Source organism: Bactrocera dorsalis, chromosome 4, assembly GCF_023373825.1.
Source record: "Bactrocera dorsalis isolate Fly_Bdor chromosome 4, ASM2337382v1, whole genome shotgun sequence".
NCBI classification, from domain to species: domain Eukaryota; kingdom Metazoa; phylum Arthropoda; class Insecta; order Diptera; family Tephritidae; genus Bactrocera; species Bactrocera dorsalis.
In genome coordinates this window covers 49,505,749-49,524,779 of record NC_064306.1, presented here as the reverse complement: position 1 = coordinate 49,524,779, position 19,031 = coordinate 49,505,749, and the positions used below count along the sequence as shown (strand labels likewise).

The following is a 19,031-nucleotide window of genomic DNA, read 5'->3' as shown; positions in this document are numbered from 1 at the left end:
GAAAAAATCCACACGACCAAGAAAAACTGCAAGTTATAGATAGATTTTTAAATTAGACCAAAGCACCACACATATTTTATATTACACTATTAACTTGTAATGAGTACTTCAACACTGTAAACTTTAATATTATGTTATTTATTTGCGATACTATTTTAAAAAATTAAAAAATATATATATTTGTATTTTATAGAATTTTTATTATTTATTTCTATAAGTACTGATTTAAGAACTTAAAACAATTTAGTTACATATAAAAGTAATTATCTTCAGAATGTATAGGCACTTGAGATTTCACTGTCTGTCCGCCCAACCCATACACCTGCTCCACCGCTAATCGACTAAAATTTGCAAAATATTGATGAAACATGACTACCTCAAAAAATGCTCTAATTTAGCTACAAAAAAACCAAAAAAAAATATTCAAATTAAGCAATGCCAAACTAAAGAAGAAAAGAAAAAGAAGAAGAAAACACAATATATCACACGCACATAACTACAGTCTAGTCGATTGGCCTATAAGATGAGTAACAGAACGCTCAAAAACACGTGCTTCAATAGTATCAATCAAAAGGCAAAAGTAGCATCCACTTTGCAGTCGGTTGTATTTTCCTGGGGCCAAGGGTTCTCTAGTGTAGACGTGACGTTTGAATATTCAAAAAATTTGCCTTTTTGCAAAATATTCCAATAACTGCACATGTATCAAAAAAATAGGTGGGCGGATGGGTGTGTGCGTCAAAAGCAAATGGAAAATTTAAAAACAACAAAAAAAAAAATACATTTGTATCTATGTATATGCAGGAGAATATTTATTTTTTCGCCAGATCTGCTTGGCCATCCCACATTTTCGTTTTGTTTCGCTTTTTTCGCGCGTTCTTGTCATTTCGACGCTTTCTGTGGAGTCACATGAATCTGAAGCTCTGTGATCTTGTTGACTTGCGTTTAAATATTATATATAGTATGTGCATACATATATTTATAGCAATGTATTATAGCAATTTAGTATAATTTTGTATATAAAAGAGGACTATCAACGAGGCACGTTCATATGTATATTATCAGTCAGTCCCATGCTTGATTTTAAGAAAATACATTTCGTTTAGTACTTATTTTTTCCCATTTTTTATTGCTTTTTGTTTCATTCGAAATTTTTGAAATATAAAAAGCGCGTCGACATTTTGATACATCATTTGAAGAGGGACGACAATACCTTGAAGAACACACAAGAATTGTTTAGTGATTCAAGAAAAGTGCTATTTTATAGTAGAGAAATTTAATATTGCAATATTTAATAAAGAAAGCTGAGAGATTGAAATACATGAACGGATGGTAAAATTATTTTATACTGTTTTATATGAAAGTCTGTTGGTGTCACCCTTCAGCAAGTAAGGTTATTGGAAAAGCAGATTACCATAAATCGAGTTGATAAAAAAGTATATAAAGAGACATTACACAAATATACATGAGTGCAGATAATAGCCACAGACGGAATACGCAAATATTGGCATTGACTATTGGAACAGCAATCTGAAATATTGCGTGGTAATAAGCAGAAATTACTCGCATGTGTGCATCCTGTCAACAATCATAATTGATTTATTTAGTTTAATACGCGCTAGTGATCAACTCGCTTGACTTTCAACTACCGATAAGGCAAATAAAATCAAGTGAAATTACACAATACTCCAATAAGTATACAGACAATCAATTATATACATATTATTGTATATATAGCTGCTGTGCAAAATTAAAAGTAAGTACTTTTACGTGTTCTATTTATTATACAAATGAGAGTACATGCAGACATACGAATATAGCATATGCAAATTCATTCAACACACATTTTAGAAATCGTCTATTTTACTATGCAAAAATACCGCATGAGCACTCGCTTTTGTTTTTCGATTGTTCTTTTTTTTTGCTAAAACAAATATCACACGAATACGCATTGGTGGCCATAATACCTGTTCGCAGGACAGTGGTGGGCAGAAAATTGTGTCAAAAAATTATGAAATTGAAATATTTTAACAAAAGTGGCGGAAAGTTAGTTAAATAAAATTGTCTTTTTTTTTGTAATCCCAAAACCCATAATTAAATATAATTTAAAATTTTTTTAATCCCAAATACCGATTTAAAAAAAAAAAATTTACATATGTCTATATAAATAGAAATAGAGAATATATATATAAATAATTAGAATTAATATCTTGGTGGCAAAAAATGTATTTAAAAATAATTTAATGATTTTTGCATATAAAAGATTTTTTTTTGCACTCCCGAAATCATTGATTAAAAATAATTTTAAAAATTATAATCTCAAACATCGAATTGAAAGTTAAAAAAAAATTTAAAAATAAAAAATATTTATAAATAATTGGAATTAATATCCGGGTTGCAAAAAATGCATGAAAAATTAATTGAATTATTTTTGCATATAATTGATTTTTTTTGTACTCCCGAAAACCTTAACTAAAAATGGTTTTCAAATTTCTAATCCCAAATTAAAGTTAGAAATAAGGTTTTCATGCCAACTACGGAATTGAAAAACAAATAAAATTTATTCAGTTTCTAACTAAAGTTGAAAAAAAAAATTATTAATTTTTACGCTTTTTTAATTTTTTTTTATCTAATCGATATATAAATACTGACTACTACTATAAGTCATAACTGTATGAACGCTTGTTTTGCCTACCCATACTTATTAAATTTGGTTTAGTTGGGTGTATAAACAAAACTGGTCGTTTAAAGGTCAAGTTAAAAGCTTATAGACAACAGTGCGTTTACATATTTTCTATGACTTTTATATATACATATGCATGCATATGTATATTAGTTTTGTATACATGCAAACGTACATACATATAAGCTATTTATTACAATACATAGAAACTTCCCCGATTTGAATAATTAAGTGGGCTTAGGGAAGTAGGTGCGATATTGAAACAGTGAGCTTACAGTTTCTAGTATTTCAGAGCGATTAATAAACATTTAGTAAATTTATTTAAGCTTTTGGTATGTTTGACTTGGCATATATAGTTTGTGCATTAAAGAATTCAAAAAATATATAAATAAATAAAAACTCACCAAAATATTGAAGCTGACGCAAAGGTGATTGATTGATTGGCACTGAAATGAAATGAGAATTTATAAGTTTTTAAAAATTATAATTTTATAAATAAAACATGAATTATTTATAAATTTGTTGCATTGGAAACTAATTTCAATGTTTAATATTTAATATTTAATGTTTCTCTCTTTATTGTTTAATGGATATAAAAAATTATTAAGGATCTGAAAATTAGGTCATTGATGAAATAATAATTTATTTACTGTCTATAATAAACATTAACATACTTTTCGGTGGCAAAAATGTCTTATATTATTTCTGAGCTGAGTGATTTGAGGCTATATTTGCGAAATTTTACATCGTTTTCTTCCCAATAAGCAGCACATTTGTCGGAACCGCCAATATAGGATCATTGTAGCATATTGCTGCCTTACAAACTGATAGAGTGAATCAAGTTAATAAAGTTTTTGCATGGAAAACCTTTTTATTTGACAAATTATCTGCAGGAAATTTGTAATAGATTATTGATCAAGGTAATAAAACTCTTTTATTCTATAAGAAATGCATCTGTAAAGGCTTCGCCGAAGCTTTAATGTTTTTGTTTTGTTCCGTAATATTTTTATTAAGTGGGATCTTGAATGTAAATCAATTAAATTCAAATAAAGTAACGAAGACTTGACTATTTCTTAAAGGAAACGCCATTTTCATTTATTTTTTTTTATTTGACTTATCGGTGCTTGAACTTTAGAATTTGAAATGCCAAAATCTTTAATAAATTGGAATATATGTATGTATATACCTATGTATGTTTTATATTGTCCAAAGCGTTAAAAATTACTTCAAAATGTGGTTTATTTTTGTTTATTATATTCATTTTAGACTTTTCAAATACCCAAAATTGCAAACAAGGCCATTCAGTAAACAAATATAACCGAAAATTTTTTGTTAAAAAATCTTAATAATTTATTATAAAATATAAATAATCATTTTATACCTATGTTTTGACAAGTAACCATTTAAAACACACATACATACATATGTATATAAAATGTGTAGTCATATTAGCATAGTACCGTTAATTCCATACTATAAAATTCATTAAAAAAATTAAAATTCAAATATCGTTGATTCCAAAATAGAACAAAACATTATATGTACTAAAATATGTTGCGCGCAAATTACCGGTGAAGTAAATCTGTATGTTATATACAAAAATTAAAATATATTAATTTGCTACAACAACAGAACAACAAAATAGAAACCGCTACTTGTATGCCAATACAACCAAACCCGTTTACGTCAACAGGCGCCAAGTGGAAATAAATCTCAAAGCCAATTTTTTCTCAGCGCAGATGCTCAACGCGCCAGCAAATGAAATACTATATTTTTTTTGTTTTTTATATCTATTGCTTTTTAATTCCACTAAAGCGGCAATACATAAAAGACAACAACTTCTGGTTGTATAATGAAAAGTGCTGCGCATTTTTTCGCTAATCATTTTAGTCTCCCTACCACCTCGCCTTGTTTAGGTATCATACACATGTGCATACGTAGATACCACAACAACACACCTACGTCAGTCAGCGCATTTTGAATTGTCATATAAGATTGCGTAGGACGGTTAGAAACATTTTTAGTTAAAAATAAGTTATTGGAAGAAAGCAAAATGTAGTCTGCGGTTTTTTTGCATGCAATAAATTTACAGTTAGCGGAAATTTTTATTTTTTGTAAAAAAACGTATATTTGGCAACAGACCAAGGTCCCAAACAATACTTCAACGGGGGAAGAAAGAACAAGCAGCACGGGACTTGAAAAGAGTGGGTGCAATGACGTGCCTTTCTTCGCTTTTCAAAGCGAAAAAATGTACACTGTGTACGTATGTACATATATAAATACCATTTTTTGTTGTATGTATATGTACATATGTATGTATGACTTTAAAATCGTAAATATTGCAAAATATGTAGTTATGTACACGTGTACATAAATAGACGTGCGTCATAGAAGTTGACCACGTGAGTAGCTAACTCGGCATGTTTAATGAAATATTGACGCATAGATGTATAATATACAATGTTTCCGAAAATATTTGAAATTTTTCCATTGTTAGCGCAAAATATGCGCTAGTAAATTTTAATTACATTGAAATAATATTTAATTATAAACTTGCTTTCGAATAAATTTTTTTTCGTTTTTCCATAAAAAATATACAGAAAACTAAAAAAATGATGACGAAAAGATTAAAAATATGGTGTTTTTCATAACTTTTTTATCTGACTCATAAGTACGTGATAGAAATGCGCAATGATAACACAATAATGAAAATATTTAAATGCATACATATGTATGTATGTATATAATATATAATCTAAACAAGCGTTTTGCGAGCGCACAAACGATTAGCCATTCGGTACTTTTCCCTACAAAATTTCCATTACCGCGCCCATTGCATGCTCTTCGTTGACCCGCTTGCATATTAAGTGCAGCCGAAGAAGCAGAATGCAAGCGGCAGCAGCGAACGAGCCCACTTTCTGTTGGCGCGCAGATGAAGCGACGTCATACGATAAGGCTGCAACAAAAGCAACAAATTGAAAAGAAGAAGCAGAATATGGTCAATAGTATATAGAATGAGACTAAATGCAAGCAAGAGATACAATATATGTATGTATGTACATACATATGTATTTAATAATAAATATGTATGTATTTCCACAAGCAGGCCTCAAGTCATACATACATACATACATATAAGTGTATGTGTGAATGTAATTGAGAAATAGCGGCAAAAACAAAGTCCACTGTGAATTTCAGCTCCAAATGTGCAAAGCCAGCTACAAGCGCATTGATAAAGTGCATGGCAAAAAGCAAAAACAACAATACGAATGCATATTTTCGGAAAATGCTGCTTTAAACATACATACATATAAATAATAATATACTATATATGTACATATATGCATATAGTATATACGAAGGAATATATACGGACCAAAGTCCGTTGAAGTAGGCACGTTTAACCTCAAAAACGAAAAAATCAATTAATTTCCATATTTAACACAGATGCTTTTACGCTTGCACGCACACACATACATCTATATGGATGATTATGCATATATGCATGTAGATTACAAAAATTGTATATGTATAGTACAAAAAGTCACCCAGCCAACAAAATTAACACATACACCGATAAAGTTCACATTCATACAAATGTACATACAAGCGCACATTTTCGCACGTTCATACACATGCAAGCGCGCACACTCGCGCAACGACGTCAGACCAACCTCCAGTATTTTGAGGCGAGCCCCCTTAACTGGATTTAGTGAAGAATGTTGTAGTCAAGATGACAGACACGCTGGCGGGGAGGAACAGCAAGGTAAATAGGCATGAAAGCAGAGACCGACAGCAACAACAACAACAGTGCTATACACATAATACATATCAGGGGCAACAACTACGGCATTGTGTTGTGACAGAGCGCGGCAAAATGTGGAATCGTCGACAGCAATAAATAGCAGCTGTAACAGCAACAATAAATCAACTGTAGAAGTAGTGCAGGGAGTTAAGGGGCCGCTGTCGGCGAACTCACATGCCATATTTGTAGTAAACCAGCAAAACCAGATGCCGCAACAGCGGAGTATGTGCGTTTGTTCAGGTAGGCAAAGAGAATGAGAGCCGTACGTCGTATAGATATGAAGGTGTAAGGCACAGATATACTATATACATATGTATATACATATATACATATGAATGTATGTATCTATGAACTGGCAAAGACGTCAGACTGTTGGCGGCTTTTGCTGAATGCTGCTTGCAGCGTTACAGCGCTGCAAAGGAACGGCTGAAAATTACACGGCAGTGAGTAAAATCTATATGTATAGACGGATATGTGTGCTGCGCCGTCGCAATGGCAAATTACACTTCAGCGGTGGGTTCACATTTATACAGATTTCCGCTGAAAGCCACCAGGTTTGAATGTTTAATATAGATTATATGTATATCTGGTAAACACAGCTCGGCATATACTACAAGTATATAAACATGTTGCGCCAGGAGCATTTGCGCTGGCATGCCAGCGTACTAAAGCGCCACATCGGCTGTTGTGTAATTCACAATATAACTGATGTTATTCCCCACTCAGAACGAGAGTGTAGAGTGTAAGCTGAGAGCATCCGGGAGCAAAGTCAGTCGAAAGTCGTAGAAACATGCTAGAAAATGCTAAAAACTGTGCGAAAATGCTGCAAAGATTCGTCGTCATCACCATCAATTCGCTACCTTCTCCCAACACGTGTATAACCTACATACCTACATACATATGTATATCGTTTGGCAGTTAGAAATGTAGTCTTTGGTTTTTGGGCGCAGCTCAGCTCCAAAATGGTGTAGGTGGATACTATTCGGTACTTCTACGCGTTTAAAAATAGATCTAGTATATACGGAGTATATATTTGCATATAAAAATACACATATACATACATAGATGTAGAAGCGTTTATATGTAGACTTCCAGTTATGCTTACGTACTCGAAAGCGTGCTGCGTCTAGTTTAGAGAGAAATTATAATAAACTTGCGGCGCTCAAGAGCTTTCAGCGTGCGGGAAGGTGTGTCCGCATAAATTCTAACCGCGTGGTTTTCATGTGTCTACAACAACGCCAATAAAATATAGGAATCTACTTTACGTTCTTGACGATAAAGCCATACTACATATTTACATATGTATGTATGTAGGCGAGTGTGTAGCTAACTATAGATATATCGTCATTAATTTCTCTAATCGGTTATATAGTCAATACAGGGGCTTAAGTGCATACAAGTTAATACTGATTAAATTATGTATGCACTAATGTAATTTCAAAGAGCGTCCACATACATATTTACAAGTGTGCTGAATACAGTCTACACTAAATGTGAAAGAACAATTTATATTGAAACGGGTTTGAAAGAAGAGATCGCATTAGAAAACTAAAAATACATTTAAATACTTCATGCTTAGCATTTTGAGCTAGAATTTATAAACTATGCTACTTGATTTGAATCGTTTAGTTTTTATTATATGTTATGCTATATGTTATATTGGTTCGATAACGACGGTTCTGACAAATGAGCAGCTTCTGGGGGAGAAAAGATGAGTGCAAAATGTTGGATCGATAACTCGAAATCAATCTAAGGGACTAGTTTTCGTATATACAGACAGACGGACATGACTAAAATAACTCAGCTGATCATTTATATACACACATACATATACTAAAGATTTCCGATGTTCCTTCTGGGTGTTATAATCTTCATAGTCAAATTCGGTATTGAAAGTTGTCTGATAAGTCTTCTGCAAAGTACATGTTGAGCCAATGAATATTTATTTACTTATATATTTTGCATATTATTAACAAACCTGCTTAAGCAGATGCAGTGTGTGTTATTAGACATCTAATATAAACTTGTTCGGCTTAAGTGTCTAAATAAAAGATTTTATATACATATTCAAAGTATTAACAGACTTGCAAGAGCAAGCAAATCAAGCAGACTTGCCACTATTAACATTCTTAGATTTTACTTTCAATACATTTTAGACTATACTAGCAGCCAAGCCCCCTTGGACCGATCCACAAGTTGTATTGTTGTTGTATAATATAAGAAAATATGACAAATTATTTTCACATTGATATTGTCTTAAAAAAAATTGGCGTTCTCTCCAAAAAAATTATATAAAATTTTATTTTATAATTCTATGTTTTTAACTACGATTGATAATGGTTGTTTACTTATTGCAACCACTGTGGAAGAGAATTTATGAAGAATTTTTTAAATGCCGCCCAAAGAACATATGTACAAAACTATGAACTCAAATTTTGAGTGTCATTTCCTGCTTGTTGCTGATAACATTACATGTATATATGTATATAGTTGTACATATGTATGTGTATATGTATGTTTGTAAGCGTGTATGTATGTACATATCTATGTTCGCATGTCGCCTTCTTAGCTATTGTGCATTGAAAAACACATAACTATAAAAAAGAATAAACTTAGTACATATAGACATTTGAGCATTCTTTAATGAAATTGACTGATTATGAGCAATCGACAAAATACAAAGATCTTTAATTAATTTCACTAACATAAAATGATTTTACACTTTTAATAAAGCAATTTACAGAGAGCAAAAATTTGTCTATATAAATATACTTATATATGTATATATGTGTACATATATTTTTTTTCATAGAACCTAGGTGAAATGTAGGGCTTTGTTATTTGTTTTTATATTATACATATTTATTTATCAAGCCTCCTTTGAATATTTCTCCTTATCATACCGCTATGATTCATATGCACACCCACTCGTACCTTATCAAGGCTTATCAACGAAATTGCTGAAATTTACACTCCAACATTATCTCTCTTTTAACGGTTTGGCAGCATATCGTTCGATATTTTTAAGCGTCATCTCAGCATATATACCTTATACATAACTGTTTTACGTAAATGCCAGATAAATAGGGTACAAATATAGGAGTAATCTGCCAATGTTGAGAAGTCACCTTGCAGTTTTCAAATAAATGTTATGTTTATATAATAAAATGATTTCACGATTAGATGAGTTCAAAGTCATTAAGAGTTTGAATTTCATATTATTTCACCATAATGCAATCTCCAGCTAACAGCTCATAAGTATGATAATTTGACATTCACCGAACAGATATCGAGGAAAGTTTTTCTAACAGTTTTGCGTCATTTGTTAGTACCCAATTTGATGACTTGTCTAATTATTTACCATTGTTTGTCAAGCCTCTTTATTTGCTGGTTAAAGTCAATGAATTGGAAGTCATGGAATATATTTGTATATATGTACATATGTATATACATATATCATTATATTGTATGATATAAGAACATTTGTGGCTCTTTTGGCAGTTCCATTCAACTTTAAGTATTGAGAACTATACTAGCATTCTTCTTATTTTCACACTTCTGTCTTCTTGTTGACAACGCTATAATACTTAAATTGGAGTATTGTTGGACCAGAAATTTCAATTTTTGTAAGTGCGTTAATTTCTATGTAGCGATTTCATTTCATACATATACATACATACATATATTCCTTTTTTACAAGAATAGTTATTTAGATATAAAAATATTAATGCTTATAAAAATATAATATAAATGTAGATATGTATGTGAGTTAAGCTCTCTTCAATTAACCTCCAAATAACTACTCGTGAACCAGTTCATAGTATATGTACATTTGTATTTGAGAATGACACGACAAGAAACTTATGTCTCTTTAGGCTGGAACTCCATGCATTAACGTATAGCGTATATAAAAGGCAAAACGCCCACTAAAATGTCACATACATAAAGCTGTCAAATACACATACATACATAACTATAGCGCACACGTGTGTTGAAAACCTGTCGCTCACTCACACATGTGTGAGCACATCAAAATCCACCGCCATCGCCGACAATACAACTATGTACATATGTATATATAAATATTAAAATATGTCGTATATCCATATGTATATTTGTATGTATGAATGTGCATAAGTTTACCTACACATATTTACATATTTATATATACATAGAGTATAAATTCCATTCAACCGGGCACCTACATGCCTTGTAGCTGCCCGCCCGTCAAGGCATTAATCGGTGCGACCGAATATGCGACACGATAGCACGTTTTACGCAAATCGTATGCACAGTTGCGAAAATAATTATACGCTTTTTAAGTCGTCTGCGATCGTACTATTTTTAGTATACACACACACATATATGTATGTGTATATATGTATGTTTGCATACGAGTATCGGTAAATATGCAAAGTTTAGGTTTTTAAGCAAAAACTATAACTTTGTAGTGCGCATTAGTTTGTATGCACAAGGTGTGTACCCAATCTCACATACATACATACATATTTGTTGCTTAGGTATGTATACGAATATATGTAAGTACCTTTGAGGCGGGAGCAAGTTGAAGTGCTAAAGGCCACTGCGTATACTTAAAAATTAAAAATTTAACGAAAATAAGAAATGGTTTTATCTGTGTGTGTGTGTGTGTGTCGAAAAAAATTCGTTCAACGTTCAAAGTAATTCGGACGTCAGCAAATTGCCAGAGGTTTGGCATATGAGCGCGTGACGTTACCTTTAGCGAGTGTGTATGAGTAAAAGGCGAAAGAAAATAATAATATAATTCGTGGATTCCTCACTTTTTGGCTTTTCGCAAGATTGAAATGTTCAGCTGCAGATTAATTTCGACGAATTAGTTGAACATACAGGAATTGACTCATACAAACGAGCACATGCACATACATACTCGTACATATGTATGTACATATGATGGATACATACATATATATATGCTTGTATATTCGTAACCTATCCATACAAAAACAAAAACTCATACATATTGACATTTGTATAGTATGTGGTATGTATGTACATAAATATATCTGGTTTTCTGCATATATTCATTATTTTGTGCTTACGAGTGCAATATCGCGTACGCACGAGCTTTTTGGAGAGAGCCTTCAGGGGGTAAGCCACACATGCATATACAAATATGAATATAGGAAATACATACATACATATACGTACTGAAAACAACATCTGTGTAATATTGCAAAATAGAATGCTTCGTACTACCGTTTTCCAAATTGAAACGAACAAAACAATACAAAAGGCGACTGTACGAGCTCATGACCGTTCCGTCATTGGCGGTCTGTGCACTTGGTTGGACGGTTGCAGTTGTACATACATACATATGTACATGCATGCATACGTACAACAATATACTGACAGCTGAATATTTTGGCATTTTGTTTACTTTTTTATGGCACTGACATCAATCAAACATTGATGGGCATTTAGTATCTGGACCTGTACCGGTGATGTGTTGAATTTCTGCTTGTACCTGCAGCTGAGCTGTGGCACGTACGAATTATTTATGCCGTGGAAGCGGCAAATGAGCTACTTGAAGCAACACCTCACCTTTACCTACATATGTATGTATATGTTAACATACACTCATACATACATACACACGTCTGCACTCACATTTGCTTGCACGTGGGTGTTTGCACTTAAGTACATTTCATACAAGTCACTTCAATATACACACATATGTACATACATTTATGTAGAGGTGTTTTAAGTGCATTCAACATTTCTTAACCTCAAGGTATGCAAAGCCATGAAGGCGAGCCCCATTTCTAGGAAAAATAAATACTGTGAAATTAATATAAAACAAACTACGGTGGTTTTTCTTCATCTTTCCTCTACTTTACAGAGCGAACAATACCACCCAACCTGCTTTGTCTAAAAATCCCCTATGCTTGTTGAATATGTATGGAAGTGTCGCATACATACTATGTGACTAAGGCTACCTGAACCGCATTCCAAACATGCAACATGCGATACACTGTGAAAAAGTTGCGCGAAATGCAGTTACACAAAGACAATATCATTGTAATATGTCTTCAAAGCCTCCGTAGGCGACTGATTTGAATGTTTTACTGCAACTCGTTGGGGCAAGTACCGAATGAAGCATAATTTTGTATTATCAGAAGCGTAATTTTGTATAACTTCGCTCTCGAGTTTAACCTTCAAACCAAAAGGGCAATCAGTCATAGAAAATTGCAACACTTGTTTTGGAATCATCTTATGAACTGATAAAACAGTTTTGACATGTTATTTTTTTATTGCTTATTACTATCTCATGAACTCTTCGGCATAATTTCGATGTCTGAATAAAAAATATAAATTTAAATTACTCAGAATTTCCAAAAAAGTGACAACCAAAGCTTCGCTTCCTCTCAGTGTAGATTTTTCGAAATCAAACGCGGTAAAGACTGAAACAATACAAGAACTCAATGTCTATATAAGTAACTAAGCGTCCTAACCATAAACAACTAGCATTCTTTACTACCTCTGGAAGCAAAGAGTCACCTCAACAATATAGTTAACATAATTATGGGTTGACGACAGACAGCACAACGTAGAACATGTCGTTCGGACTTCACGATAACACGTGTGAGTTGTGAGTTGAATTAACGAGGACGGATTTAATGAATTAGTCAGAACCGTGCCCACATTGAGAGCGCACCAGAGAGCGCGTCTTTATAGGGGAGTCAAAAATTACGAGCGAAAAAAATATAATAACTGGCATACCTGCAGTAAACTGTACGAAAAGAGCATATACCAGAATTAACACAAATTGATGTGAGGAGTCGAAAGAAAAAACGCACAAACTCGGAGCAAGTGATTTTTTTTAGAGAGCATAACAAACGTGCCTCCAAACTCGGCACCAATACATACATAAATACATCATATGTGTGTGTATATATATGAATGTAAGCACGTGTGTTGCAAATACTATATACATACATATGTATGTGCTATTTCCATGCAAAGCACGAGCTCATGAGTTAGTGACTACGCAAAACAATGCTCGAATGTGCTTATTAACTTGACGCTGTGGTGTTGGCAAGTAGTGCGGTGTATTTAAGGTAGATGCATACATATATACATATGTACATATGTATACTAAGTATGTAGGCTTGTTTATATGGGCAGTACGCGCTCAAACATAGGCTGGCGCGTATTTGCCCACTTTTTATTTAGAAGTATGCTGACTCATGCGTACTCGAACGCTCTCGGCTCTCAAATTTTGTTGCTCCAGCGAAATCTATTATTGGCGTTTTCGTATTTTTGTTATTGTTGGGGCATACGTGGTCACATTTACTTTTCGATATATAATTTTTGTGCGCTCTCTTCCATAACATACACACACACACATATAGCTAAGTTAATATATAAGTATACTTAAGTATGTCTGTATGTATTAGGCATTTTTGTACTCTCATACAATTTTGTACGATTCATACGCGCTCTGTACATACAACCTACTAATTGTCAATTTTGACCTTCAAGGTTCCTTCAAACTCAACAACGGAGCCGCCGCTACGAGCTGTGAGCTGTGAAAACGAAACTGAAACGGTTATTCAACCAACAAACTGAATTGATTCCGAGGCGAACGCTTAAAGACGACGGTTGGTCGAGCGGGAAATTGAAAATATAATACAAATCGTACAATTCAAAAAGTCCAAGGAAATAATTCTCTAAAGAATACAATACTTTGAGTTTAAGACATTTTTATAAAAGTTAACATCACTAACGGTGATAATTAAGCATTGCATTAGTTTTTGCAATAATAACAACAACGTGCATTTAACATTGAAACGACGAAGTTGATATTTGTGATTCGTGCATTTTTTGGTTGTGTTCAATTTGTTTCTGCATTTTCATGAGTGCAAAGTCAAAGACTGCATTTTGAGCAAAACAAAAGCCAACAAAACATACGACATACTAGCAAAGTGTTACGAAAATAACCGAAACTACTTGTGCATTCAACAACAACAAAAATTCACACAAAGAATTGCAACAGCAAGCAGAATAAGTGCAGAGTGCAAGCAGAGAATAGAAAGTAGAAAGCTTTGAAAAAAAACTCTTGCAGACAAGGAGATACACAAGAGGCAGGAACACTAGCACAAGCATATTGCAAAAAAAGCTAATAAAGTGTATATAGCTTATTCAATTCAAACCTACGCACACACACCCCACAGAACAGCGCAGGTCTTTGTAAAAACACATAAAAAAAACAAGAACTAAAACTATAACAAAAAAGTAATATTTCAAAGTCACATAGAGCTTTGAGAGCATCTAACTAAAACGTATTTGTGCGAAAAAGCATACATACCTACAATTTGCACTGAACTAATCGCGGAAGTGAACGAATTGTGAAAAAACAACACTAGATACCTCGTAGTGCAAAAGCTAAGCAAATCGACAGAGATGGAGAAAGATTTGAATGGTGCAATGCAGAGCCTTGCTATTAATAGCAGTGGCAGCGCTATTGTCAATGGTTGTTGTCGCGGCATCGACGGCGACGTTAACGGTAAGCTTTCGTGCCACAGTCAACAACAACAATTTGACGATTGCAGCAAGCTGAGCAACAACCAAAACAGCGGTCATTGCGGCGCATGCAAGTGTGACGATAGTACACAGTCAGCGGACGAGACAGATAACGTACGCGTTGCTAACGGCGCAGTTGGCGGCGTAGCCAATGTTACATCTAGTTTCGCGTACAAATCGGCATCTGCGCAGCAGGTACAGCAACTTCAGCAGCAGCAACAGCAGCAAGCACAGCCACAAACACCACCGCCACCATACGCTAACGCTAGTGCCGCGGAAAAACGCAAAATGGTTCACGAGTTATGTCAGCAATTAATATTAACGGACGAACAGATCAAGGAATTAAATTATCGCATCCTGCACGAGATCAAGCGTGGCCTCAGCAAGGAGACACATCCCAAAGCCGATGTCAAGTGCTGGGTAACGTATGTACAAGATTTGCCAAATGGCAATGAACGTGGCAAATTCCTTGCACTCGACCTTGGCGGCACCAACTTCCGTGTGCTGCTCATCCATCTGAAGGAGGAGCATGATTTCCAAATGGAATCACGCATTTACGCTATACCACAACACATCATGATCGGTACCGGTCAGCAATTGTTCGATCACATCGCCGAATGTTTGGCTAGTTTCATGTCGGAACATAATGTGTATAAGGAGCGCTTGCCATTGGGTTTCACCTTCTCCTTCCCACTGCAACAGCTCGGTCTGACCAGAGGTCATTTGTCCACATGGACGAAGGGTTTCGATTGTTCCGGTGTAGTTGGTGAAGATGTTGTGCAACTATTGAAGGACGCCATTGCGAGACGAGGTGATGTACAAATTGAAATTTGTGCTATTCTAAATGATACCACTGGTACATTGATGTCGTGCGCCTGGAAGAATCATAATTGCAAAATTGGTTTGATTGTTGGTACCGGTTCCAATGCTTGCTATGTGGAGCGTGTCGAAGAATGTGAATTATTCGAAGGCGCATCTAATGGCAAATCACATATGCTCATTAATACAGAGTGGGGCGCATTGGGTAATAACGGTATGTTAAACTTCCTGCGCACCGAATTCGATGATGAAATCGACAAACACTCCATCAATGCTGGCAAACAACTTTTTGAGAAAATGATTTCAGGCATGTACATGGGCGAATTGGTACGTTTAGTGATAGTTAAGCTGGTCAAAGCAGGTGTACTCTTCAAGGGTCAAGATTCAGATGTGTTGATGACACGCGGCCAATTCTTCACGAAATATGTTTCAGAAATCGAAGCTGATGAACCAGACAATTTCACCAACTGCCGCATGGTGTTGGACGAATTGGGCTTGAACGACGCTACCGATGAGGATTGCGCCAATGTCCGTTATGTCTGCGAATGTGTCTCAAAGCGTGCTGCGCATTTGGTATCCTGCGGTATTGCGACGCTTATCAATAAAATGGACGAAAAACAGGTGACAGTCGGCGTTGACGGTAGCGTATATCGTTTCCATCCGAAATTCCACACGCTGATGGTGGAGAAAATCACAGAACTGATAAAGCCAGGCATTAGCTTCGACTTGATGCTGTCCGAAGACGGTTCCGGACGTGGTGCGGCGCTGGTTGCGGCGGTAGCGTGTCGGGAGGACAATGTCGTTAAAGCGAAGTAAAAGCAATAGTCCATTACATAAAGGAGTTTTAGTATAGTATGTGAGTAAGCCGATTTAGTAATGAAAGCGAGCGCAAGCTACCAGTGCCCCTCTCCCTCCTAAGCAAAACATAAATATGTAGGTGAATTAAGCTAACGCTAACACGCCAACAAAATAACAACATTAATGTTAATTCATATGAATGTGACAACCGTCACACAATTCAAAAAGTAGTAGTAGTGATGTAAAAACAACAGCAACACAAAACATTAAAAGCAAAAACAATGAAAAAACTACGATGCAGCAGCAATCACATGACATGACGTTTTACGCGCAAACTCAGTGGTGAAAGCAACAAAGTGATAGATATATATTATTAAAACAGGATACAAAGGATGGCGAGTAGATGTGCTGTGCGATATACATATATTATATATAATAATAATAGTGCTGAGCAACGTGTGAGAGATGGGGAAGGCCGCACGGCAGCCCTCCAAAGCATGCAGTGAGTGATGTGACGAGTATTGCCGCAAAAGTTGTACAGATAAATAGGCAGTAGTAGCAGCAACAACAACTTCAGCAAACAGTTGTCACTAGCTATGTATATTTGTTGATTTTTTTAGCGATAAAAATAAATTAAAATTATTTTAACTATTACATAATGTAGAGAAATAATTATACAAATTTGCGATATTTTTTGTTTAAGAAATTCGTTAACTTATTCCTATAGCAAAGCGAAAGCGAATACGAATTTTAAACATTGTAAGATTTGGCACAAAAACGTATTTTTTATTTAGTTTTATGTTGCCTTAGCACCTTTTTAGACTATTTAGTTGGTTAAAATTAGCAGCAAAAGACAACTGCGTAAAACTGCTTTAAGGAAAATATGTATGTACGTTCAAGTAGATTTCGAAAAAACAAACAAGAACACAAATGAATTATACACATTTTAAAACTTGTGCAAAGCGTAGACATTAAAATAAATAATATAAATACAAAAACGTTTAGTTAATGCCGTTTTACTTTGTAGCAAAGAGAATCTAAAAATATAAACAAAGAATTGAGTTAAATAACAAAAATTAAACAAAAATATATACTATACATATATGTATAACAGCTCGTCACTAACGACCTCCTTTATTTTCATTCATCAACTAAAGAAATGTTCACTCATACATTCATAAAATTGTAAAAATGCGCATCCATATTATCTATAGTCTTAGTTTGTTAGTTAATAATATATATACTATATAGTTGTATCATTTTTTTTAGTTTACTCCCTTTTTGTTGTTAATTAATCAAAAGAAAGTATGCAAATGACGAAATTCGTTTAAGCAAAATTTTATGTTTATGAAAATCAAACTTTTTATTTTTATTTCGAACTTTAATGTTTTATTTCGTTTAACTGTTATGTTAACCCAAGATATTCTTTTGTTTTACATATTTATATACAAAATAAAACTTATAATATAAATGTTTACCTAAAAATACATACCTATACATATAATATATAAAAAATTAATACAAATTTAAGTTGAAAAACTCATGAAAGCAACAAATTGTTACTCAATGTTGAAACAACTTTGGCTTTGTGACTAGTTTTAAATTTATAAATATATATAAATACTTTAGAATCAAAAACTGCATAAATAAATTGGCAAACAAATGCATATTTTTAGAAAATATTAAAAACAAGTTTTCTTTTCTGTTTTGATTTCTATAAAAGAGGTGTGTGTGCTGGCTGACTTTTATTTGTTTTTGGGTTATGCTAATTTTGATTTAGAAATTCTTTCTTCGGTTGAGTTGAGTTTCTTGGAAAGTGCCAGTTGGGCGTTAAAATGAGAGGAATAACGGAAAATGTTTTAAATAAAATAAATTAATGTAATATAAAAATGAGAGGAAATAAAAAAATAAAATAATATAAAATGAAATAAAATAAAATAAAAATAAATAAAATAAAACAATGTAAAATAAAACAAAATAACATAAATAAAAAAAAGAAAAATTCAAAAATAAAATAAGGGGAATCAAATAAAACAATGAAATTAAATAAAATAAATTAAAACAATAAATAAATAAATGTAAATAAAAAATGGCAATAGTGTTTAGGAATAAAATAATATAAAACAAAATAAAATGAATTAAAAAAATAAAAAACCAAAAATAAAATGCAGCGAATCAAATAAAATAATAAAATGAAATAAGATAAATTAAAATAAAAACATTAAATAAATATAAATAAAAAATTACAATAATGTTTAAAAACTAAATAAAAAAAAATAAAAATAAAATTTAATAAAATAAAAAGATTAAATAGAATTCTAGAAGACAAAATTAGATAAAAAATCAAATAAAATAATAAAATGAAAA

At 33.2% G+C, this 19,031-nt stretch overlaps 1 protein-coding gene across 1 annotated transcript; it reads left to right on the top strand.

The window, feature by feature from the left end:
* The first annotated feature begins 1,199 nt into the window (after positions 1-1,199).
* Positions 1,200-17,668, top strand: LOC105223186 (hexokinase type 2). The gene is made up of 2 exons (XM_011200829.4): positions 1,200-1,753; positions 14,007-17,668. Exon 2 carries the CDS (start codon positions 14,928-14,930, stop codon positions 16,680-16,682), a length of 1,755 nt encoding a protein of 584 aa, XP_011199131.2. The 5' UTR covers positions 1,200-1,753; positions 14,007-14,927; the 3' UTR covers positions 16,683-17,668.
* The last annotated feature ends 1,363 nt before the right edge of the window (positions 17,669-19,031 follow it).